Consider the following 27313-nt stretch of genomic DNA (forward strand, 5'->3'; position numbering starts at 1 on the left):
GGTATCTTAAGAACCATTAAAAGATTTTTTTTAATTGTTGCAATTTGAACTCAACAATTTCATTGAATAAAATTTAAAGTAAGTAATTTAGACTTTCACAAAAAAAACATGTGTCAGTCCCCCTAACCAAGTTATTTTTACTTATTTTATGCTACACCCATGAATTCAATTGCATGTATTTTGTTTTACTTATTTGTATGTAGTTTTTTTTATTGTATTCATAGTTTTTGATTAACTAAAAACAGCACTAAACACACATTTATGTAAAATTCTTATTTTAATATTCACTAATTCAGAACATAATTTTATTACTTTCCGATACTTTATAAAAATTCAGTTCATTTTTCATATATTTTAATCTAAATTATATGTTGCTTTACAATATAAAATCAGGAAAAGTAATATGTTTATAAACAGCACTATTTATTTTGTAGCAAGGATAATTTTAATTTTAAAATTTTATACTTACAAAAACATCAAATTTAGCGAAAATATCTAATAGGGTATTATTTTCATCCACAATCGGAAGACCAGACACCTTTCGTTGAACAAAAAGATCCAATGCTTCTATGACTTTAGTATCAAATGTAACCTGAAAAATTTAAATATTATTTTTAGATCTTAGTCGAAATAATGTTATGAAAAATAAGTTAATACACGACTACTTCATGTATCCTAAGCCTGATACATACTGTAAATAATAAAAATCCAAGTTTTATAGACATACAACTATAGTAATTACAGAAATTCAAGTTATATGATATGAACAGTGCCTGCCGTATTATTAAAACATCCGTTTGGAAGAATGTTTGATTTCATAAGGCGACTGGATTATTTTTTATTTTTATAAATCAATTTTTATAAGCCAGAATGTCTATACTTAGGAAAAAAAATTTGAAGTTTAACTTAATAAATACAATAAAAACTGAGTTAATTATTAAATTTGTGTTTCATTTTTACAGAGTCTACACTTAACATTTTGTTTAATTAGAAAGATACAAAATTAAAGATTCAACATAGGTAAAAAAAAAAAATTTAAACTTTTCATGTTTCCTTTTTTTGTAAGTTCATTGTAAAAGATGAAGTGTTTTTCTGACAGCTATTGGATAGATTTACTGTATTAAATAAGTGATCATCATTGACATTGAATGATGATAGGCATTCTATAACCTTCCTCAATTCATAAACAGCTTTTCTGACAGCTATTGGATAGATTTACCTTATTGAATGAATGATGATCATTGACATTAAATGATGATAGGCATTCTATAACCTTCCTCAATTCATAAACAGCTTTTCTGACAGCTATTGGATAGATTTACCTTATTGAATGAATGATGATCATTGACATTTAATGATGACAGGCATTCTATAGCTTTTCTAAATTCAAAAACAGTTTTCATTTGGACTACTTTATATTTCTTGTTTCATAATTTTTTTTAACTCTCACTCTTTGATTTCCTCAAAAAATGAAGTTCATACCGATAACTTTGTTCATTGGGGAAGAATGAAATTGCTTTTAATATTGTTTCAAAACTTGAGAAAATGGAAAGAAAAAGGAGCTTTTAATTATTTGTTTAAAACTTGAGAAAATGGAAAGAAAAAGGAGCTTTTAATTATTTTAAATATATGCTCTACAAAAATTTGATTTGATGAAACAGGGATGATGATTTTATAAACGGGGATATTTCAGCATGTTTTGATATTGTAATGATTGCTTTCTTCCTAATTTGATTTTAAAAAGCGGCAGGTTTAATAAACCAGCTATTTTATTAGTGGCAGTCACTAATAAAAGTTGAACTTTAAATAAGTAGGATATATATTATAAATTGCTCAAACCCAAATATATTACTAAGTGGCAATTCCTGTAATTATTATTGATTAATTAAAACTGTTATGCAAACACCAGAAAATAAGGTTTTATATTTTAAATGCATTATGTGTTAAAACATGCACATTTTAAATGAAATACCTTTGGCATGTTTCGGTTTAAATGTCAGCAAAAATTTAAAACTTTTGACATTTTATGAGAATTTATTCTTATTTTAAGTAGGATAATAGAATCATTTTTCGAAATACAAACTTTTAAATTATTCAAACTCATTAATAAAGTTGAGAAAATATGCAACACTTAGGAACCTTTAAATTTCAGTCATATCTTTACGAAACTATACGAGATGAGAGTAAAAATTTGATATCTCTATTTCATTTTCTAATAGCCTTCTAAAGTTTTTTTTTTCCTTTATTCAACAGTTGAAGCAAATAAATTTTTAAAGCCTATAAAATTCTATACTGCACTGTACGGAATTTAATTGAATGATAGAAAAGTAGTTGTTTTAGAGAGCGCAATTTAATTTATGTTGTAAATAATTTCATTTCCTCTGTCACAGTAACTTTTTTTAAAGTTCATAAAATCATTTTAATTGATCTCATACAATGTAAGCCCTTAGAAAATATTTTCGAAATATTTAGATTGGTATATTTTGGTTGGGTTGGTAAGATATTTCCTAAAATGGGAATTATACAGGATTTAACATATTGTCTCAATTAGAATGCATGTGAATCTTTTAATGCTTTCATTAAAAACAAAGATACAAATACTGCCAAAGAATAAAATTTTCTTCTAGTATTTGTTAAGTTTTATGATAAAGTAAAAACTGTAAGTGATTTAACAAATACTAAAATCTTACTTTTGCTATATCACTGAAGGTTCCCACGCCTAGTTCTCTGATTGTTTTAGATAAAAATGAAGGAGTTCTCACTATAGTATTTCCAAACCTTTGCATAATCTACAACAGAATGTTTAACTATTTTATCCATGTTATAAACAGCATTAAAGAATCATACAGCATCAGAAAACAGATTTGTGTCTGCTAGTTTATGTTGTTAAGTGTTTGGAACTTTGATTGTAGTTAAAATAGCAATAACCTTTTATTGTAATCTTCAAGGAACAACTGTAAATTGAATTGTCATAAGGCACAAAGCTGCACTTGATTATAAAATACTTAGCTCATAAGAAAATTGAATAAATTCCGAGGGAAGAGGAATTACCTTTGACGATAACTTCTATTAATTATTTCCAAGGAAAGATTGAAACTTGTACTGTCATTCAGCATAGAACTCTAGCTAAACTTTTTGAGCTCAAAGATTAGTCGAAAATTTACTTGACGATGAATTTCCTATTCTCAATGTTATGTCAATAAATTCTATTCTCTGAAAAATATTCTAATTTTTATGGCCATGCTGTATTAAGCTTCAGTTAAAATGTAAGCATTATAAATAGTCAGAAAGTGATAAATTCTCCTTGCAATGGTAATAATTAGAATGCAGAAAGAGAAATGCGATTTATGTTTAAGGTGCGATTTATCAGAGAGCATATGGTTCAAGGGTATCGGAATCAAAAACTATTTGAAATAATTACCAGCCCAGTTATTCAAATAATTTTAAAATATCTGGAGTTGTATTTTTAACTTGTTTAACCAGAAACTTATTAGAATCCATTTTATTCAACTCCTAACTATTACAGATCTCATCAAAAAGCCAATTTTTGATAATGTCAAAGTTTCCCTTCAATTTTCAAATCAAAATTTAAGTAACAAATTTCTCTTCAGGAACAATATTCCTCATGTCTCAAAATTACTTATAATGATGCAGACATTCTAAATTATTCTGTGTAAGTCTATAGAATAACTTACATTATTATACAGATAATGCAGCAAATTTTTTCTTGTTAACACAAAGAAGGAGCACTGCCCGCCTTCATCCAGAACCGGAACCCTATGGACGCCTTCTTCTATCAATAACTTGGTTGCTTGTGCAAGACTGGAAAATAAAATTCACAGTTCAGAAATATTTGAGTTCTCTCACTTGAAATATTAACCCTAGTGTGCATACTATTTTGAATCTCACTGGATTCTAAACACAGGGTGTTTCGTAAAGACCACCCTTAATATGTATTTTATCAATCCTCATTAAAAATGAAATGAGGAAAGTATATATATATATATAGCAGATCTCAAAATAATATACGAGCGAGAAAATGGCAAAAACGCTCTTGAAATCTTACAAATTGCAGTAGAGGAATATGAATGTTATAAATATCAAAACTGGTTTAATTGTAAGTTAAAACTTAAAGGTGTTATAATAATTGTCTTTCAACTCCTTTGTGTTTCCTTCCACAACTTCTCTTTATTACAATCCTCTAATGCGATTTTTCATATTTCAATATCATTTTTTTTTATTCCTATCTTTTTTTATATAATCATTTATAGTAATATTCTATGTGCAATTTTTTTTCATATTATGTATACATGTATATCTATTATAATTTAAAATACATTATACAACAAGATTGATATTTGTGAAGAAATAAAACATATGTATAATATATATAGCAAAATATAAAATTTTGAACTTACTTATCCGTCGCATTTATCTTAACCACAGGTTTGGAAATTCTGTTAATTTCTAGGGAAAGAAAGAAAAAAGTTTTAGAAATGAATAGTTTTCAAAAATAATGAATAAATAATTGTTTCATACTTACTCCTCCACGTTGAAATGCTTTGACTTTCTATGTCTTTTATGTTTTCCTGAAAAGAATAATTTTGTTTACTATTTAACATTGAAAATGATTTGAAATAAAAATTACAAATGTATCATTTTATTTTAAATATTTATAGGAATAAAAGAAAAAAATTAATATTGAAATTATTTCTTTTGATACTTTGTTTGGGAAAAGAAACGACTGTTTCCACCATGACGAGTATGTTTAAACGACTAAAAAATATGATTTTTCAGTATCTAGTTGAGAAATTAATGAAAAAACTCACAAATAGCTTATTTATAAACGTGTATACACACACACATATATATATACTTAAAACGTTTTTTTTTTAATCATACGTAGAAAAATAATAGCAAGTTTTGTTGGGAATATATAAATAAAAAAAATCCTCAAAAAATTACATATTTTAAGATGATAGGTTTGCATATTTTTACATAATTTAAGATGAAAGGTTCGTATGACTTATAACTTTTGAACAAAATAAGATTTTTGATAATACAAAACTACTGATAGATATTTTTAATTACACAGCACTAAAGCTTCTATAAATCCATTATGGATTGTAAACATTCACCTTTTTCCGAAAATAAGTGGGAACTCTCAAACACGATGTTACAGGATATTTTTAAATTAAAACATATCTATTATAAAGGAAATCGCTATCAATATTATTTTACTAGAAGATTCAGTCGAATTGTCCCTCATCAACGACTAATAAACATAAATAATATTAGATAATAACTATTTTAAATAGAATGTAACCGGCCCTATTTTATCAAGTTAATTTCAGTTAGATTATCTGCATGCAATGTAAAAGATTAATAATTTAACGTAATGCCTACAAATATTTAGAAATATCTTAAATTCAACATGTCAGTTATACAGGAAATATTACTTACAGGTAAATTACTGTAATAATGCCTCAAAACATTGATAAAATCTGATATTGTCAGCATTCCTAGAAAACAATTTTGTATCAGATAAAAACAATCAGAAACTTGTGTTGCATCAATATTTATTTATTTAATATACATATCATATTAAATAAATAAATATTGATATATAACATTTATTCAATTCTTCATGTAACACATAATGTTCCAAATAATAAGAATTAAAAAAAAAGAAAATTATTTCATATTTTAATGTGCAGCAAAATATTGTAATATTTCCCTTCAGGATAGCTAATACAATGGTTGGTAGTAATCATGTAATGGTAGACATTCATGTTTAAATGGATGCGATAAATAATTAACAAAATATGTACTAGCTGATCTTGAATGTAATTATTATAATAAGAAACAGATAAAAACAATATTTTTCATGCTACAAATGATTTTCTTAGAAATATTTCAATGATTCAAATCATAAAAAAAATCATTAGACTTTAAATTCTCATTAGAATAAATACCACACACATTGAAATAAATTACTCTCTAATTATTTTTACCCAATGATCAAATTATCATTAAGTTGCTATCCTCACATATCGCAAAGATTGAATTCGTAGTTATTACATGAAATTAGAAAAGGCAAATTTTTTGTTGTTGTACTGTTGCGAATGTAGGAAAAAATTCTACAAATAGTTAGAAATGTGTCCATTTAGTTATTGCTTTCTTATAATATTTTGGAACTGCAAATGTAAACTAAGGCATAGATTCACGTAGATAGTTTTAATATACCAGTTCAATAGATTTCAGTTGATAATACCGCTAAAAATAAATTGAATGGCTTCTTTTATAAGTAATTTTGCAACAAAGAAATTAAGTAATATTTGTTTATTAATATACTATCTAAATCAAAAATGTACTGAATTCCCGACTTGCATAGTGTGTTAGAATTATTACCTTAATTATAGTAATCAGTCGGACTAAAAATTTTTTAAACGTAACTAAATTTGATAAAGGTGAACTTACCTACAAAACTAGATATTGACTCATCCCATAAAGGGGCAGCTCTGAGTTCTGGAAAAGATTTTTTTTGTTTATAAAATACTGCAAAAATAGATGAAAACAGATAAAACTATATAAAAAATCACGTACCATTGTTTACAAGAGCCTCGAATGCATTTTTTACCTGAAAATATAATGAAATTTGTTGATTCATAATTTAAATCAGAGTTGAAAAAAGAAACTGAAAATTTAAAAGATTGTTAATTCCATTTGAAAAAAAAAAGCTTTTTTTTCTGACAATCTGTTATCGCAATGATCTCGAACCTTTTTTTTACAACAGTCAACGTTTGAAAATTTTATCACGTCCCGCTGAGAGGAAGGGACGTTGATTATCTATAACTTGAATTGTTTAGATTTAATAACATTAATTGTATTTCATGCCTTCAAAATAAAATACAGTTGCATCGAAAAATAAATTTAGTGATTTAATATTTTAATTCACTAGAACGCAAAACTAATAAAAATCCTGAGCGTGTTTTTTTCTTGTTGTTGTTGCTACAAGACGGTTCTATTTGGAGATAAAGGAAAATCACACCCGAAGTATGCTGCGTATATCCAGTTTAATTCGTTGTTTTTGGTTGCTGTCGCTGATAGGCTATGAGAAATAGCAATAGGGATTTAAGTTCTGTGGTATCAATCTTAGAGTTATAACCTCTCGTCCATGAAAAGTCCTACAAACCAAGAGTCGTACAAATACCATAATAAATAAAGTTAAAACTAATTTATGTTCCTTGGGCGGCCTTGTATCATTTGATCCACGGATCGGTACCTGCACGGGGTTGGGAACCACTGGGTTATTGCTTTTACATCACAAATTGCATCTCTATAACGCAAATGCCGCTAGTTCAGAATATTTTTACAGTTTTGCTTGTATTTTAATTTCGGGGGGACAAAAAAGATAACTCTCTTACCAAAAGCTCAACAGACAGCACAACAACTTTACCACTGACTGGCATCACATCATAACATGTACGGGAGCTCAGAAAAGTGGGAATAATTTTATCTTCAGCTAAAAAGAGAGAAAAAAATAGAATTAAATAGAGTATATATTCGCAAAAATTAAAATCCTTTAATTTTGTAAGATTATTTTATCACAGCACAGTAATTGTTTTGAAATCGATTATTAAACTCATTGAAAAAAGTGAAGCGGAAACTAAATCAATGACACATTTAAGTTATCAAATTTTTAAACAAATTGTTAATTAAAGGAGTTAATGAGTTAACAGTTTTCACATATCTCGTAAATGGTCTTATGCGCATTCAATTTTACTTAATTCAAGTCAATTTAATTTTATTTACTGAATTCATTTCAATTGTTTCAAATTTAGCAAGAACCGTGTAGAATAACTTGAAAATTTATATACAGCGCACAAATAAAGTGAACACCCTGAATAACTTTGGATCTAGATCGGATTTTCATGCACTGAAGACTCAATCTTAATGGTTCGAGAGAAAGTGACCTCAAATATGCTAAATAATTTGCGCGAACGATATTTTAAGTTACGAAATCAGACAAAAAAGCGTATTCTCACTGAATAAATATATATTTTCTTACGCATTTGGATTTCTGACCCTAAAAATATTATTGGGAAATTCGGGTCTGGGAAAAAATATTTTAGTCAGGAGAGCTATCCAAAGTTTGAACCCAATAATGTTACATTTACTTTTTGCGTATTTCGCCATATCGCCGAAACTAATGAAGCTAAACAAAAAAAATTTTGCACACAATTATAAAATTCGTTTATGCAAGGCTATTTTCAATTAAAAATTATTTTTTAAGAATTATTTATTATTTTTGCGGTAACTTAAATATGCAAATTAAACAGCGATATTTTATGTTACGTAATCCGACACAAAAAAATGCCTACTTTGAACAAAAATACATTTTATAGACTGGTTTGGATTCATGATCCTTAAAATATAGTCCCAACTGCTCAGTCAGGATAGCGGTTAAAAGTTTGGACTCTTTAATGTTAATTTGGCTTTTAAGGGTTTTTCACTATATTTCGAATACTCGAGAAAATCGAAACATTTTTGCACATAATTAAAAAAGTTATTTAAATATAATTTCATGCAAAAAAATAATTTTTATAAATAATTTTGTTGAATAATATTGGAAAATATTTTAATTATAAAGCTTGCCATTTTTTGCATAATTTTAAAGTATGTAATTTTAAATTAAAAAAAAAATTGTTTTTGAGTTATCCAATTTTAGTCGTATAGTTAAAATTTTATTTATAGAAAACTATTCAAACGACTTCGCTCAAATTTTGTATATTGTCATATAAAATTTACTTTAAAATGCTGTAAAACCATAAACTAGCCTTACGGTTTAAATTTTTTTACATTCAAATTTTTTTAATTTACAGTTTTGTCAACAAAATGATAAACAATCATTAATTTTTTTACAGGTAATTATTTTTGGAAACATAAATTTTACAATTGTAAGAAAAAAAATTTCGATTTATTTAAAAAAAATACTCGATTAATCGATTCATTTAAAAATGCAACAATGTATGTTACATTCTTAAATTACATTTTTTTAAAAAAAAAACATATTTAAGCTGTTTTTGTCACATGACGCCATTTGTTGAAAGTATATATTTTTCTTTTTAAAAAAATGCAACCAAAAACCAAAATTACATTAATAATGAGTTTTTCTCGAGAGCATTTGGAATTGGAAAAATAACAATTTACAAACTATTTTAAATGTGTAAAAACATGCAAAATAAATATATATTTTTTTTTACAATTAATATATTTACGTTAAAAAACTACTTTTTTCTCCCAAGATAATAAATAATGATATTCCCCTTTAATGATTAAATGTTTACTTCCATCGATTTTTATTCAGTTTCTGGTATATATAAGAATTCACGCGAAGCAAAAATTATGAACTTTTAGCTCACAATTTCCAAACACGAAATTTTTATGGTTTATTTATTTATTCGAAAATATCTTTTTCATAAATGAAAATGAATATTTAGTAGCATGCGTGTTTTTATTTAAAAAATGTTTTGCAAATATGCAATCACGAAACAAAAATTGAATGCTCAATAAAAATATGTATTTCCAAATTTGTTGGGAACAGAAGACCAGTAACAGATCGATTTCCTCAAATCAAACGCAATGATTTTGCTGACAAAAAGTGTTCAATATAAAATATCTTAAAAATTATTTATCGAACTATTTAATTAAATTTAAAAAAAAAAGTATACTATTTCTTTTTGGTTATTTGGAGAGATTAGAGTTGCAACAACTTCAGAGGAACAATTTTATTACGCAGAAGTTAAAAGATGGGAGATAAAGTGTTGTAAGCTCGAATTGTAATAAAAAATTTTAATTTAAAAAAAAATATTTAAAAACGATGTCAATTTAAATGAAGCTCATTCCCTTAAGAAAAATTTCTAAAAAAATTTATATCGCATGATTAATTAGTAATTATACAATTGTAAATATTATACTATTTTCAATTCGATACAAAGCTAGAGCAATAATGTTTTATTTTAAAACCAGCGTTGAATAAACTGCCGACCCAATTACGAGTTTACGCCTATCAATGTTCAATTCCGTAGCTTAGTAATTTTGAAACTAACCCAGAATACAAATGAACTCCTGGATCAAGCATTGGGACAAAGTAACCTTCATAGAGGACATTTTGATGGTACTAACCCGCATTACCGTTACATGGAGAGGAAAACCATGGAAACCTCCCACAGTTAGCCTGACGGCAACGGGGTTCTAACCTATGATCCGCCTATCACTGTGGTTATCAGCACTGTGGTCGGTGCAAGCGGGAGCAGAATTCGTATCAACTAGCCATCGCCGGGATTCGAACCTAGGTAACCTTATTGGAAGGCGATCATTCTATTCCTGAGCCACCGCGACTCTAGAGTAACATTAAGTAAAAATGCTAACTTTAAAGCAAGACTTGAAATAGCTCAGTTTGTTGCAATTAAAGTAGCAATCACATTATTTTTTTTCCAATGGCATTAATTTAAAAGCAAGTGCAAAATTAGACGGGAACAAAAGGTACATATAATTGTTTAAAATATGCTAAGAAATAACTAATTATCTAGCAATAGTTACTTAACTTATTTAATACAGTACACATATTCCTCTTATATACCTCTTATATATTCCGAAGTTATTAAAAATTTAGTTTCATTATTTAACATTGAAAAGGCGCATATCCAGTTTCACTGATGAGCAGTTCGATTAACAATTAAATTCTTAGTTATGTAACAAAATATATCCAACGCATAAATTTTAAAAAACTCATTTGACAGCAATACGGAATTTTACGAAACCAATACAATTAGATAACTTTGAAACTTAACTTTAATTAGATAACTTTGAAATTCAATTAGATAACTTTTATGATAGTCATATGAAGTCTGAATTTAGATAATATAAAGTTTTTCCGGAAAATTATGAAAGATCTTATGTAAAATAATTGAATCTTTTGTACGTTTCTTGCCATTAGTGTACAAAAAAAAAAATTCGTGAAAGACGAGATATCTCGTTTTCATTAGAAGGAATTTTTAGAGGCACCAAATAAATAATCGCGTCTTTAGAAGATGAAATTCTTAGAAAGATCAAAATAACAAATTCCGAAAAGGTCTGTAGTATAAATAGTTCTTAAAACAGACCAGTTATCGCGTCTTTAGACAGAAACAGTTTGAAGTGGGGATTATTTTTTAAAAAGGAGAACTTTTTAGAAGGTACGAGGTATTTTGGTTTTAGGCATAAAAAATTTTAAGGGAGAAAGTGGCACCTTGTCTCGAGAGTAAGAAATTCTTAAGGAGACGAGATATCTCGTTTCGAGTAAGAAATTCTTAGAGGAGACGAGATATCTCGTTTCGTATGGAACAATGTATAAGTTATTAAAGGATTACTTACCAAGACTGGCATAATCTATCCTATCAACCTGAAAATAAAGAATAAGTTTTTTTAGTTCTCTCTGTAAGCTTTTGAACAAATATTTTATCACTAAAAACATTTAAAACTTCTTTAATTTCAATAAAATTAAATGTAGTAAATCATTTTATTTGGTTTAAGAGCTTAATTTTTATAACAATGGCAAAGAACTTTTTAAAATTATAAATTTTGTAACAGCAAATAATAAATATGCAAAGCTATTTAAGAGATGAAAAAAACAGGATAGTAAATCATACTTTTTTCAGCAAACATGAATTTAAGCATGCATACTAAAGTATGGAAATGTATACCTAATTTATAAAAGACTGATCTAACATTTATTAGAACTAGTTCCTTAAAATGTGCTAAGGCAACATATCTCTTTATCAAAATATATGAAATGATGTACCATATGGACATAGATTAAGCCTAGAAATGGAATGATGGACGAAACTTTTAGAAAGATTTATTTTTTGTTTTTACTGACAGCAGGCAGGCAATGAATAAATAGGAATATTTTGTTAGCTCTAAATGATAGAACGATTTTCAAAGACAAGTTAAAGCGCGTTTGAAATCTTAACCCAATAATGCCCAAGGTGGTAATGCATATTTATTTATACCAAATGGATATATCTTTCTGATGCCTTCATTTCAACAAAAAGTATCGAGTATTGGCTCAGGAATCTAATATAAACATTTATATTACTAATATGTTATGGTTAACAGTTATCTTGATTTTTTCAAAATAAAACCAAATAATAAAACACCTTTGCTACCATTTTTTTCTTTTTTTGAATAAAGGAACCGTCATTCTAAGAGGACGTTCGGCAAAATGAGTAAAGATAACATTTAATTCCAGTTTCTTTTTGATCACATCTATACGTCCTGATGATATTTCAACTATGTTTAGAAAGCAGATGTTCTTTTAATATTTCAATACATTTCGACAAAATGGTTTTTGTTATACGTAAATATTAATAAATACAAATAAGTTACAGGCTTTTTATCAACAAATAAGAATTTTTAACATAAAATAGTTTCACAAAATATCCAACAATAAATTATTCTAAATTAGTAAGCAAAAATCAATAAAAATATGAGAACGCAAATGACTATGGATTGGACACACTATCAGAAAATTGAAAATTCTAAGTAAAGCAGGCATTGGACACCTGTAGATAAGGGAAAGAAGGGCAAACCTAGAATGGCATGGTGGCTCAGGGGATATAGAGCGTTCGCTTTCCATTGAGATGAACAGGTTCGAATCCCAGCGATGGCTGTCGATACGAAATCTACACCCGGTTCGCACCGATCACAGTGTTAACATAAAATATCCTCATTGGTAGATGGAACATGGGTTAGAGTCCCCTTGCCGTGAGGGATTTTCGTAGTTATCCTCTCCGTGTAACGCTAATGCGGGTTAGTTCCATCAAAAAATCCTTCATAAAGGCAAAAATTTTCCAAATAGTTGATCCAGGAATTCCCTTGTCTTCTGGATTGGGTTCAAGATTACAAGGCTACGCAATTGAACTTTAATAGTCTTAAACCCAAAATTAGGTCGGTTGTTCAACGACGGTTGTAAAATAAACAAAACATAGAGAGAAATAAAGTTCTTGGCCACCAACAGAGTGAGATGAAAGTCAAAAGGCCCCATTCTCCCCTACGGAGTGAAAAGGTGTAAGAAGATATACTAATAGCCCTTTTCTTCAACGATGTGGTGAGAGCATCAGTGTCAAACGCTAAGCTAAGCTTCGCCTAATTCACCTAACTTAAGAGTTTTTCAATTCTAGAAATCAATAAGTTTATAAGTTTAGCTTAATCTTTAAAAGTTAAGAATCACTCCAATCCTATCAACAAATTCACCTTGGCCCTAGTTGGTTTCAATAGGTTCTATAAGAACATGCACCAATATTGGGATGTCTAGATCGTTAATATTGGTCCAAGAATGACTTAATATTTGGTTATAACAATTTTCTTTATAGAGATGATATTGGCTGTAAAATGTAGGGTGATATGGACAATTCTATATAGCAGTGTTCCCTAACCCCCGGCCCGGTCCATGGATCAAATGGTACCGGGCAGCCCATTTCATTGAAACTGAATTTAAATTCCCAGGTTTATACCCCAAATTTAAAATATATGGTAAGGAATGGATCTGCGACCCATTTGTCAACAAATCGGGCGAATCCAGCATGTCTGTGCAATAAGAAGATCAACTGCTGGAGATTGCAAATGATGGCGGCCTTAAAAAAAACTACGTTCGAGACAACAACTTTGCCGGCGTTCTGGATTAAAGACATGGCAGAATATCCCGAGATTGCCACCACAGCAACTAAATTCCTATTGCCATTTCCGACAACCTATCTGTGTGAAGCGGGGGTTTTCTGCAGCAACAGCAGCCAAAAAAAAAAAAAAAAAAAAGCAACGGAATAAACTGAACCTAAGCAACGCACTTCGGGTGTCATTGTCTCCGATTACCCCCCCCCCCCAGATGGAACAGTCTCATTGCAAAGAAACTCATTCATTTAACATTCTAGTATGTTAAATCACTTTATATTTATTTTTTGGTGTAACTGTATTTTATTTTGAAGGCATGTTTAAAAACAATTAAATTAAAATTAATAATTCAAAATAATCTAGAATATAAGCAATCAACGCCCCCCCCCCCACACAGCTGGCCGCGATAAAATTATCAAACGTTGACAGGTCCGCGGTGATAAAAAAGTTGGGGAACACTGATATATAGGACTGATATTAGCTGAATAATGGATATAAAATATTAGAATTACCCAACAATTCTACAACTGACCAATATCGGTAAATATCGGACCTTTTGAGATGAATGAATATCGGCCAAATAAAGGCTCAAAATTATTTTTGGTGCTAGGGAACTTACAAAATCAACATACACGTGGCACAAAGATGTTTCACCATGTTACACTTAGATTAAGAGATATAACTAAATAAAAAAATAAAACTGATGACATTGATAAAAAAAATACTTGAATGAATCCAAGATTATCATTAGAAATTAAAGAGTAATCGCTTACTACAAAGTTAAATTAATCTAACAACGCATACACACAACACTGAAGTGTGATTCCAGCGAATTCGAGCACGTTAAATAAAATAGTGAAGACAGAAGAGCAAACAAAATAGATTGAGATTACTTACAGGTGAGTAGAGATAAGAAAAGGACATGGCACACCCCTTAATGAAGCAATTAGAAAACGATATTTGAGAACCTCCACACATTAGAACTACTGATAAAACTGATTGAAAGAGAATCGTTCGAAAAAGCCGACTGATAAAGATCAGTAGCAAAAAAAGGGTCTATCTGTTTACAAACGAACATTTGAGTAGTAGTAAAATAAGTAAATATCTACGGTACAAGTGGATGAAATGTTTGGAATAAGAAAGAGAAAAAAGTAGACCACGAGGCGCAAAATTATCACTACGCGTGGTATTATCTAAAAGTTTAAGAGTGCGGAATATTATCTTTACTTAAGACTTAATAAAATTATCTCGTGAGAGCAAAGAGCTTGAAATTAATTTAACAGGGTGAGTAGCCGAATTATTCAACAAAAAATAAGCACCTTTTAAGCACTTTTCAAGCATTCAAAAAATATTTTTTAGCACTTTAAAAAAAATATCATAATTAGGCAGGGTTGGAAAGTTTTTGACAATTGACGGTTTTATCTTGTTTTAACCGTCACGTCAAAAAAAAAAAAAAAAAAAAAAAAACTTTTGGCATTTTTTTTTTACGATTGTCAAAAATCATGAAATTTTGAATCGTGTAAAACGAATGGCGTTTTCATACGCTACGGACTGACAATACGCCAAAATAGATTGGGGTTGAATTAATTGTGAAAACGTTGAATAGAACAAAGTGAACTATGTCTTTTTGCATAATTCGAAGCTAAAATCAACATAGTAAAGGAAAAATCTTATTTTGAAAACGGGAAAATAAAGCACTTTTTTAAAACAACCAATGAAAAAAGCATCTTTAAGGGCTTTTAAAAAACAAAAATCGCAAATAAGCACCTTTAAGCACTTTAGAAAATGCTACGCACCCTGTTAGAAGGAAATTTTAAAACGGTTGTAGAGAATAAATTTTTTTTTAAAAAAAACTTACATTTAATTAAGCAACAATCAACTTTAGAATTTGTGTATTTTATTCATATCTGAAAAATTCGATTTCGTCAGTAAAACAGTTTGGTTGTAAATGAAGCTTTTTTTTGCTTTTTCGAATACATATAAGTAGGATTTCAGTAGTATTGCAGACAAAAGGACATTTTTCTATTTTATTTTATAACCGGCGTTGAACAGTCTACCCGATTCTGAGTTATCAATGTACAACGTAGCCATATAATTTTAAGTCAACCCAGAAGACAAGGGAACTTCTGGATTAAGCATCGAGAGAAACTAGCCTTCGTGGAGGACTTTTTGATGGAACTCACCCGCATTAGCGTTACATATAGAAGAAACCTACGAAAACCTCCCGCGGTTAGTCAGACTGCAAGGGGACTCTAACCTATGATCCGTCTACCACTGAGGATATTTTACGTCAGCACTCAGGAAGGTGCAATCCAGGTGCGGATCAAAAGCCATTTTGATGTTTTTTTTCAGTTATATGAAAATGAAAAAGTTCTGAGATATTTAAAATTTCGCTACAGATTTTGTGCTTCGTCTGTTTTACAGGGGAAAAAAATCGAAAGCACAAAATATGGAAGTAATAAATTTTATCAACCCAATGTTTTTTCTACAAAAATTCTGTATCATAAAATTTTAAAACATTATTTAAAATTAGATTTAAACTAATGAGCTTGCTGCAAAATATATTAAGAGCTAATTACTGAATTTGAGATTGTATAGAAGGGAGCAGTTAAGCAGACCTTTATTTTCTTCTACTGAAAATAGCCTTATTGAAAGTATAAATACACTTCAATTTAAGGAATAAATTACTATACTTGATTTTAAATCTGAAGAAATGATTTTCTAAACAAAAAGTATTTTAAACCCATATAGATTTTTTACGAAAATTGTCCGCAAAAAATGACAACTAATATATTTTAGTTCGCGGGCCACAAAAAAAAGTTTCGCGGGGCGGATGCGGCCCGCGAGTCGGCAACCACCGTTTTAGACTGATAATAAAAACAAAAGATCTAGAAAACGTAGTTAGATCACATGCATGCCATTAAATATAAGAGACACACACTATTATCAGTTAATGTCAATTTGGTCTCGATTTACTTTAGAAGAATAATTAAGAATTGCTTAAAACTGAAATTACATGGCTGATTTTACACGAGTAGGAATGTTTTGAAATGTCTTGTTTTGATTGCACTTGAATAAGACACACTCAATGCATACCTGAACATTAGTTCCATAAAAGATTGTTGAAGTGCGAAAATTAAACAACTCAATAGAAGAACTATAAACAATTTCATTAACATCTATTACCCTTTTCTCCTTATTATCTCTGTCCACTTTATGTGTGATCATTAATGCATTAAACACTCCATTTTAAACTTAAAACGGTTAACATTTTGTGCTGTTTAATATTAATACAGCTCACTTTTGTATATACTATTAAAAAGAAAGATACCATTACCTTATTTTTTGTCACGGCACACAACAAACACGAACTAACCAGCAATACAGAAATCTATAATCGAGAGGCTTAGTACAATAATACAAAAAAAAATCATTTTATTGAAATTTTAAGTATCATCACTACAGCGGGTTTGAGTAGTGAAAGAACTAGATGCGTAGCCAGATTATTTTCAACAAAAAATAAGCACTCAAAAAATATTTTTAATCACTTTCCAAAAAAAATCATAATTAGGATCTGTGCAGCAATAAAAATTATTTTTTTCTATCGTTTAAAGTTCCTAATTTGTGAGCACAAAATCAAAAAAAAATTTTACAAACTTCACATAATCATGATAAAATAACTAGTTTCTGATAAATATTGCAGAGAAAAATGTGAAAATCATGCATTATTTGTAATTTCGAACAACAATCGACACGGACACGACACGACATCTTTTCAAAAGATAGAAAATTAAGCACTTTTTACAAAGCCCGAAAAAAAAAGCACCTTTAAGGGCTTTTAAAAATGTAAATCAAAAATAAGTAACTTTAAGCACTTTTTTAAAAATGCTTCACACCCTGTGATAGTTTACACTCAACAATTCTTTAAAAAATTATTTTTTTAACCCTACGCACATCACAGAGAGAACATTAAAAAAAATTCGAATTAGGCTCAATAGAACAGAAGAGAATAGAAATAAAATATTATAAAATTATATAATAAAATTGACATGTTCATCTAAACGTTCTTATGAGATCATAATTTTCTTTATTACACATACTAAATCAATTTATTACACAACATCTTTATTATGACCAACACAATATATGCCCTTTTTAACAAAAAGCTTCTGATTATATGGGTTGTTCATCAGCCTGCGAAATGACAACAAACTTAGATCTTTTGAGTTCGATAATAAACAATCTGTTATACTCAGACGATTCTTAAACATTCACGGCAAGGAAAAATCTCTTTTTTAAAAGATAGAAAATTAAGCACTTTTTATAAACCGAAATAAAAAAAGCACCTTTAAAGGCTTTTAAAAAATTTAAATCAAAAATAAGCACATTTAAGCACTTTTTAAAAACGCTACGCACCTTGAACTAGGAAAGAACTGAAATCAATTCTCTCTTGTGTGGTAAAAAGGGAGAAGGCAGACTATTGACTTTTTAAAATTTTATTCGGCTCTCAACAGCAATTCATGAATCTAGAATTGATTGCACCAAGCCCAACAATTTAAATTAGATTTTTAAAAAAAGAGCCCTTTCATTATACGTACATTTTTCACGCCAATTAATTTATCACTATTAAAAACAATATAGCACAATAAGGAAACATCACCATGAACCATATGTCCACACAGCACTAAACAACATGCCAGAAAAAGAAGACTAACCTTGGTTACTCTAGGAAGTGTTCCATGCAGATCCGGACTAGTTTCTCGACGGTTTTCTTCTTTGTTTCTGATCGGACTAGGCCACATTACTTTCGAAGGTTCAAATATAACATCACTAGAACACATAGGTCTCGTTGGTGGCCTCTTCGAACCTTTAGGACTTTTCAAACCTTTAAATATACGATGCGCGGACTTGGAAAAAGATTTGAAGTAGTTTGGTTTTTCTTGCCTGGCGTTTATTTCCGAAATCGGATTATTTTCCTCACCAGTAGATACATCGATATTATCACTGTCAGCCGTAGTTTCAGGTGAGGCATCTAAAGTTTTATCTGAATCTTCCGAACTTTTTCTAGAACATGACGCGACATCGCTTGGCGTACCATCAGCATTACTTTGCTCATCATTTGCTGTGCTGCATTCATTTTCTTCGGAGGAGGCCATCAATGCGAGATGTAGTGTATTTGAAACCCAATCACGAAAGTAAAAATAAACGTTGCAAAAAGCAGAACATACTCGATTCAGGTAAGCCATTATTTCCGTGGAAAATACAACATACTACGCAGCCATGAGTAAAAAGTTAAAACTAAAGTTAGAAACAATCACTCCTAGTGAGATCCAAGACAACGTGAGAAACCAATGCGGTCGAGAGACAAAGATCCCAGAATGTGAGAGAGAAGGTCACTGGTTCGAGCCTGTGTACATTGAAAATCCTTAGAACTGAAGTCATATAAAGAACATACTAGTGCTTAGTTGAAGTAGAACCAATGTAGACAAGAAATTACGAATAGAAACTCTTAGGTTCGCAACTCAAAAATATTGAAGGAGTTCAATAAGCAAACAAATAAAATATCAACGCATAACACTGTGATTAAAGCACGTATGCGTATTAACAATTAAATCAAACAAAAAAATCTCTTGAAATTGTTTTTAAGTGATTATAAATGTTTTAATTTGAATAAGTCCATAATTAACTGATTATAAGTCATAATTAAGAGTTCAAAAGTGCTAATTGAGTAATTATAAGTGCTAGTTGTCTGAGAAATTCTTTTTATGTGTGCCCCGCAGTAGACTGATCGTTAAGACACGGTTCCCAGCAGAGCATCACTGGCTGTGGTCAGCGTTTGGGTGGGTGACCACTTGGATCAGTCTGCGTGGGGACCGAGGGTGTGCGGTATTGGTCCTCGTTAAACTGTTCTACCGTAAGGTGTTCGACTTCACGTGCAGGTCGTCGTGCTACCGAATCGAAAGTGCCATCCCGTCTGCAGAGAATCAAAATTGTGATGGCATATATTCGGATCATCCTCAGGGATATTTCCCAAACCGTCGCCAATAGCCCATTGTGCAACTCCAGTGCGACCTAAATGAACTAAAATTACAACAAATCTTTTTATTGGTTTATTGGAATTACATGCATTGGCGGGCATGTGTGCTAAATTTAAGCTTATAAACCTTTGTCAAACAGAACAGATAGCACAATACAGATAATGATAGCAAGAAGATACATTCAGTGTAACAGCGGGATTCGAACCCGCTACCTCCACGTCCCAATTTATTTATTTTTAAATTAAGTGGTTTTAAAGGCTTAAGTTTTCAAAATCAAGCACGGATGCTATTCTCAAAAAAGTGTCTGATACTTTAATGAAGTGCTTACACGTTATTCGCTTAGAAGCACCGATGCATTTTTTATTGAATTGGAGTATGAACCTACTCTCCATCATTATCTGCAGTCCTTATTTCCCAATTTTTGCAATTTTTATATTCAAAATATTGCTTGTCTCTTCACTTGTTAAAATATTTTAGAAAAAAACAGAATGTCAACAAATGTTTGATAATAATTAGATGTTAAGATAAGTGCTCACTAGTAATCTCCACATTCCTGCTAGCGAGATCCATGAATACATAACTGAAGTTGATATTACTTCAACTAAGCATTCGTTATTTTTATTTATTTATTACACATACATATGTGTGCTCACTACAAAGATGCCTTATTAGTCTTGGTCAAATTGAAGAACCGATAACATAAATAAAAGATAGACATCACATAGATACATTCAGGGTTAAGGCGGCCCGCAACCTCCACGCAACAGAACGTTTGGCAGAAAGGAGAGACTACTATGCCAGAGAGGCCCCAGCAAAGCACTTGTATGGAAATCACCTGCAACAAGCAGCGACACCTTTCATTTAAAAGTAAAATATGTCCATGACTTAGGCTAGGATCAAACCCATAATCATCAGTACCAAACTAGAAAAATGAGCTTGAATTAAGCATATGAATCTTGATTGACTGGAAATCTTAAGGAAATAAGTTCGAGAAGTTATGAATGAAATGGATTCTAAATTAATTTTAATTGGCCTGATAGTGAAACCATGCTGTGCCCACAACACTTAAGTTCACATCATTTTAACAGGCTGAACTAAATAAAGTACTTAAATGATACCTTGCAGCATAATTCATACATATTTAGAATTAAGAATGAATACCTTTCTAATTTAAATTTATTTCAAGCCTAAAATAAAGTGTTACATATAATTAAACAGCAAACAACTAGTTGTATTTTGTTCACAGAGAGGGAAGATTTGTTCACAGAGATCCAATTTTCACAAAATTAACGATTGGTGGATGTGTTGCATTTTGAGAATTACTAAGTTTTAATAAATCAATAAAATGTAAAATCGGTTCTCCCCGAGAGTTATTACACGGTGAAGACAGACCGTACCGTAAAAAAAAAAACTTCCTTTCTGCGTGCAAATTCGTTTTTTTTCTCTAAATCGGTTTTCATGGAAATAAACCGTTCTTAACTCGTGGTGTTAATCTGTGAAACACAATATTGTCGGTAAAACAATTTCATTGTAAATGAAGCTTTTTGTATTTTCTTAAAAATATATATATGTATACCAAATTGTATATGCAGAAAATTTTTATCGCAGATGTAAATGTAAGTAAGCAGATAAAAGGTCATTTTGATATTTTATTTATTTTTATTTATATATATATATATTTTTTTAAGTTAAATGCAAATAAAAAGGTTCTGAGACATATTATAATTTTTTTAAAACGAATTTCAAAACCTTAACGATGTAAAAAAAAAAAGGTTTTCACAGATAAAAAATTATATTGCATTAAAAAAGCGAATTTTTCCTACTGAGATATATTTTATGTTTTGTTATAGTTTAAGGTCCAAATCCATTTTCCATTTCATTAAATTTTCCATTAATTTTTTTTCTTGAAAATATTTTTTACGAGGAATACGAGTAAAAATAATGAATATCTCAAGCGTTATTTGTGAACATTGAGAAAGAATAGTATTATAAATATATGATGCACTTAGAGGTAGTAGAGAGAAAAATGTATGAAAAATAGTTACGGTTTTCCAAACATTCTTTCTATTTATGAAGGTTTCGATGCGTATCTATTTTATACAGATAAGTCAGTTTTAAAATATTGCGAATTTAGTATTCATGAAATTGGACTATACATCAAACGTACTTGCAAAGTTTAATCTTATTTTTTTAAACGTATCATTCTTTATTAAATATTCTAGTTGAAATTAATTGTAGAAATTCCAATTATTAAACACTTGGATTAAAAAAAATATTCATCGAAACATCAAATTAAATGTAAGCGATACTGATTTTTTAAAAAAGAAATTTCTTGAGGGGATGCATTAAACCTAGAAGAGTAGATTATCAGGCAGTCAGGGCGATTAGAGAGGGGCAGAAATGCACCCTATGGTCCAATGAAGAGAAAGTAGGAGTTAAGTAGTGCATCAAAAAATAAATATTAATAAAAACATAATTATTCGATGCAAAATATTACACCTAAAAACTTTGGTTAACAAAAGCATAATTATTAATTAAGCATTTTTTATATCGATTATATATTCTATAAAATGCTGGTTAAAAAATGTACAGTAAACAAAAAAAAAATAATAAATAAATAAAATAAAAAAAACTGATTACCTAGAATAACTTTTGATCTAATGATCGGATATTCGCGTTCTAGGACTCCATCTTAATGGTTCCAGTGGGTTACCTCAAATATACTAATTAATTAATGCAGACACTATTTTAAGTTACGAAATCAGACACAAAAACGCGATTTCTCTGAATAAATATACCCTTTTTTCAACGGATACGGATTTTTGACCCCTAAAATGTATGGGTAGCGGCAATCTGGAAGTTATGGTCCCTATAGTTTGATCAGGAGAGCAGTCCTAAATTTGGACCTACTAATGTTTTTTTTTTTTTTTTATATTTCGCCATATCTCGAGAATCTTTAAGCAATTTGAAAAATTTTTGCTTGCAATTATAAAATTCGTCAGTCCAACGATAATTCTACGCAAAAAGTAACTTTTAGTAAGTACTTATTATTTTTGTTATTTTATTTAATAATAGTAGAAAAATGTTTTAATGTGTTTGTTCAAATGTTTTAATTTAATAATAGTAGAAAAAATTCTCGAGATATGGCAAAATACGCAAAAAGCAAAATTGTCATTAAGGTGTCAAAATATTGCACCGCTCTTCTGACCAAACTATTGGGACCATATTTCCAAGATTGCGGCTACCCCCTATATTTTGGGGGACAGAAATCCGAATCCGTTGAAAAAAAAGGTATCATTATTCTGAGAAAGTACGTTTTTGTGCTTGATTTTGTAATTTAAAGTATCGTCTGCTCTAAATAATTAGCATATTTGAAGCCCCCCCCCCTTGATCCATTAAGATTGATTTTTAGAACGTGAAGATCCGATCATTAGATCAAAAGTTATTCGTGCGAAAACGTGACTGGTTTTATGAAAACTCAAAATTTTTTACATCTTGATTAGCCTGCATAATCACCTGACTTTAACCCCGAAGAAAATATGAGGGGCACGATGGAACTGCGGGTATAGCACCGAAATCATCATCTCCGCAATTTGCTGTATATACCCATTCAAAGCAAGTGGTATAAACGGGATTCGAGGTAACTGCAAAGCCTTGTGGATTTATTATCAACCTCGGTGATCGGCAAATCATTGATCGCGAGCTATTAGTAGCTCTCACACATGATCGGTCGATCACGTTAAATGGATTTTATATTTACTAGAAATGTTTAGTTTATTGGCAAGAAACCAAATGCAAGAATATTTTTCTTTTGAAAGTTTGTAGCTCACAGTAGGATTAAAATATGGTACGATAGCTCAGAAGCTCACTATGTTTAGCGATCCCTGAATTAAATTGAATCCTGGCGGTTATCAGTCTATAAACGAAGTTAAAAATGGGTATTGAATAATGTGATTTCTGTAGGAGTGTTTAATTTTTTGACTTAAAGAGTGAATTGATAGAATTTTATAAATGTAAATTGAATTACCGTATCTTCATCGGTGTGGCATGAAAAATTCTCTGCTTGGTGGGCTTCTAATGATCTGTATGTGCTGAACGGTCTCCTCCTCTTATCCGGATCCACGGAATGGCGTCGCAATAAAGCATCTGAAAATAACAACATTTTAGACATTTTTCTTATTGGTACACAAAATTATTTCAAAAATACTGGTACTTTTCTATTTTGCCGGCGCAATTAAATTCCTTTATTATTTTTATTTTTTTTAGTTATTTTTAATTTTTTAGTTTTTTTTTATTTCCTTAGTTTTTTTTATTTCTTTAGTTTTTTTTATTTCTTTAGTTTTTTTTAAATAGAAGACATCATCAAAAAATAAACTTTTCATTAGCAATTTTATCGCCGGCAAAACGGATAAGTACCAGAAAACGTAATTAGAAACATGCTTTGAAGAAGTATTCATAACTAAAACATTGGAGAGCAACATTATTTCTTTGATGTGATAAATACCATGCAATTGAAGAGACAACGGAACATCTTCATGATTGATTTCGAAAAAAACAACAGGGGGCTTAGCCTTCTAGTATATATATTTATACAAGTTTACCAGAAAAGAATACAATTGGAATTCAGGAATTATTTTTTAGTGTTTAGGGACTTTTTTTTTTTTACAAAATGTTAGTAATATATAACACGTATTGGACACGCTTTCCAGTAGCGCCTGTAATGTAATTAAAGAAGCTTGGTAAACTTGATTCTTTTCGAGAAAATGAAAGTAAATAAAAGAGAACAAATTTGGTGTAAATTTTTGAAACAATATAAAAACTGTGCAAATCTCTATATAACATAGAATCATAATGGTCTGATACCGTTTTCCATTGTTGTCGGCGCATTTTTATTGGCCGGAAAATCACGTGGTAGGACCCAGTTTTCCCCCATACATTTCCATATTGTTTAGGTTATCATCAGCATAAAATTAACAAAAGTCGTAAAGGTATTGTTTCCTTTAAATATTTTTGTATCTCTAATTTAAAGTTATTTTTCAGTACTGCTATTATTAGCGAAAATTTTAAATTATGGTTGAGAACTCATCAAATTTGTTTGAACAATATAATGCATTAATATAAATGTTATTTAAAAAAATGATAATTAAAAAAATCACTTTTGTTCACCAAGAGATCTAAATGTTTATAATACTAATAGATAGTAATATTTGGACGTGGGAAGTAGAGGCGCAAGAGCGTAAGTAAACAGAATTCCTTTTAGTACATAGATGTTAAGTGAATATTTTTAACTTCAGTAGAAAAACTGTTTTCTGCCAAGAAAAAACAATTATTGCGAAGCAATCATTGGGGTTGGTGAGCGGTAGCGAACAGGGGGCTTTGCCTAGTAAAAATATATTGATTCAGAGCCACGTTTAATCAAACCCTTAATTCAGTCTGTTATAGGCAAATTCTCGTTTTTGTTTTTTTTAGTCCTAATATTGTTAAATCATTAGGAAAAACAAACAAACAAATTATTATAGTAATTTAGCCAGTACTGTATCTTACATCCCGTAAAACTTGTACCCAATAAATACATCGCTAATTAGCAATAAATAAAGTAAGTATTTCGCAGGGGGATGATCTAAACTTCATGATCAGTTCACGTTAAATCTGTGGTTAAGATGTTAATATCTAGATGTTAAAAATTAAGATGTTAATATCTGTGGGGGTGATTTCCCTAAAGAATGTCAGTAATTTGATCAAATGTCTTTAACTATTAGACTGAAAAGAGGAAATAACATTTTTATATGTCAATGTAATTAATCTGTTAATATTCATATTCGCTGGTTATTATTAATTATAACCTAGTAAGTCGATTAAAGTATGTATGAATGTATAGAGGGCAGTTTCACTTAACCCTAGAAAAATATCAGTGAAGAATAGATCGAGCAGTGGAATTTAAACTTAAAAAAACATAAGTGTAGGGAATACCGGCCAATTGTTTACTGAATAGTGGATTTTAACCTTAATAAAACAAAAGTGTAGGATAAACTGGACACATCATTTCTTGATATAGAAATGATCTTTGATTGCACTGTAAACAACAACTCGCAACGGAATGTTGACAGAGATGCCAACTGCTCGGGACACGCCAAAATAATTTTAAAGAAACGGTAAATAAATACAAACTAAATTTTGAAAATATTTGACTATTTTTCATTGCTTTTTAAAAGGTATAGCATGACATAAATACTATAAAGTAGTGAATTACATAAGCCGACGAATTATTTAGAAATAGTGGTGGATAAAAATCTACTAAATTGAATTTATTAAACCAAGAATCACAATTGATGAATTATCACTTTAAAATATTTATTTGCTGTCCGGAGCAAGTTGGCATCTCTGTGTTGAAGACGTCTGAGGCACGTCAATTGTTGTTTTGACATAAAAAACAAATGACGTCTCCCAGACGTCTTCGTATGTCAAGGGGTTAAGGACACGTTTTTGCTCGGGTCGGCGAGAGAAAGGGAATCTTTTTCTCCGGTTTTAGCCCTAAGCTACCCTCCTTGAAATGAGCTATTCTGGTTTCCATAGCAGCGGAAGGCCTCAGACTTTGTAGCGGGGGGAGTTCATACCGTAGACAAATTATTACAATAATGCATATTCAACACCATATTTATTTGCGTCAAAACTATCTGCAGCTGGATTTCAAAAAGAAAGACTGGGTATTTGGGAAAGCTTTACAAAAATAGTGTGCAAGTAATAAAAATTACGACCAAATAACGATATTTCTACAGTGGTCTAAACGCCCAATTCTAACATTCGAGACAATTTTTTAAAGGAAGTTACCTCAGTAAAAACGAAATTTCTTTTTGTAAGTAATAACAATTTCAACTCATTTCTCGTTTATTTTCCATCATAATAAATGAAATAAACGTCAGTTATAGAGAACAAAAAAAATGAATGGTGAATTTGCGTGAGTAAAAGTCATTATTTCGGAAGTGGTTTGTGTTTATTTTTAATTTGCGAAGAAAATCTAGTTAAAAAGAGCATTTTAGCTTCGTGTGTTTGATTATATTGTCTTTGATTGTGTTTGATTATATTGTCTTTAAGCTCTTAAACTTGTAATTGAAGTTTTCTAAAAGCTACAGAACACAGCTAAAACAAAAAGAATGAAAAAGAAGGGAACATAATTTAAGTATAGGAAAACTTTGAGGTCACATACTCTGTTAGACTAAAGATCACCAATTTGTGGAACGCATGCCAGGGTGGCACAATAGCGCAGAAGTGTTCATAGTAGCACGCAATTGCAAAAATGCTTTGAAAATTTTTTAAAAATAATTATGTAGTCTTACTTAGGTAGTCTAAGGTGACTTTGTCAAAATTTATGAAAATCTAACTCAAATGTTATTTAATTAAACAGCACCAATACATCGATGCAATGCAATCGCGTAAATTTTCCAAAATTACACGATTTTACTCTCAGATTTTGTTGCACATTGTATGAAATTTTAGTGTTTCTTAACACAAAAATGGTAGCAATTACATTACACCAAAAATAGTGTAATGAGACATTAAAGATA

The 27313-nt window shown here is 29.9% G+C and overlaps 1 protein-coding gene across 7 annotated transcripts in view; it reads right to left on the reverse strand.

The window, feature by feature from the left end:
* LOC107442082 (5'-AMP-activated protein kinase subunit gamma-1) overlaps window positions 1-27313 on the reverse strand; it is a 158223-nt gene that overhangs the window by 8995 nt on the left and 121915 nt on the right. For 6 of the 7 annotated variants that reach the window (XM_087160735.1, XM_043041592.3, XM_071180070.2 and 3 more), the window contains 11 exons: window positions 23779-23897; window positions 11419-11446; window positions 7428-7525; window positions 6607-6640; window positions 6481-6528; window positions 5464-5522; window positions 4544-4589; window positions 4419-4467; window positions 3696-3822; window positions 2691-2789; window positions 470-592 (listed from right to left, as the gene is read on the reverse strand). In XM_087160735.1, coding sequence (XP_087016861.1) covers window positions 470-592; window positions 2691-2789; window positions 3696-3822; window positions 4419-4467; window positions 4544-4589; window positions 5464-5522; window positions 6481-6528; window positions 6607-6640; window positions 7428-7525; window positions 11419-11446; window positions 23779-23897 — 830 coding nt within the window. Of the gene's footprint in view, window positions 1-469; window positions 593-2690; window positions 2790-3695; window positions 3823-4418; window positions 4468-4543; window positions 4590-5463; window positions 5523-6480; window positions 6529-6606; window positions 6641-7427; window positions 7526-11418; window positions 11447-18428; window positions 19485-23778; window positions 23898-27313 lie in introns of those variants that run through there. The other variant, XM_043041597.3, reaches the window with a different exon arrangement.

The sequence above is a fragment of the Parasteatoda tepidariorum genome, chromosome 1 (genome assembly GCF_982258835.1).
Source record: "Parasteatoda tepidariorum strain Cologne lab strain chromosome 1, Ptep-v5.0, whole genome shotgun sequence".
NCBI lineage: Eukaryota > Metazoa > Arthropoda > Arachnida > Araneae > Theridiidae > Parasteatoda > Parasteatoda tepidariorum.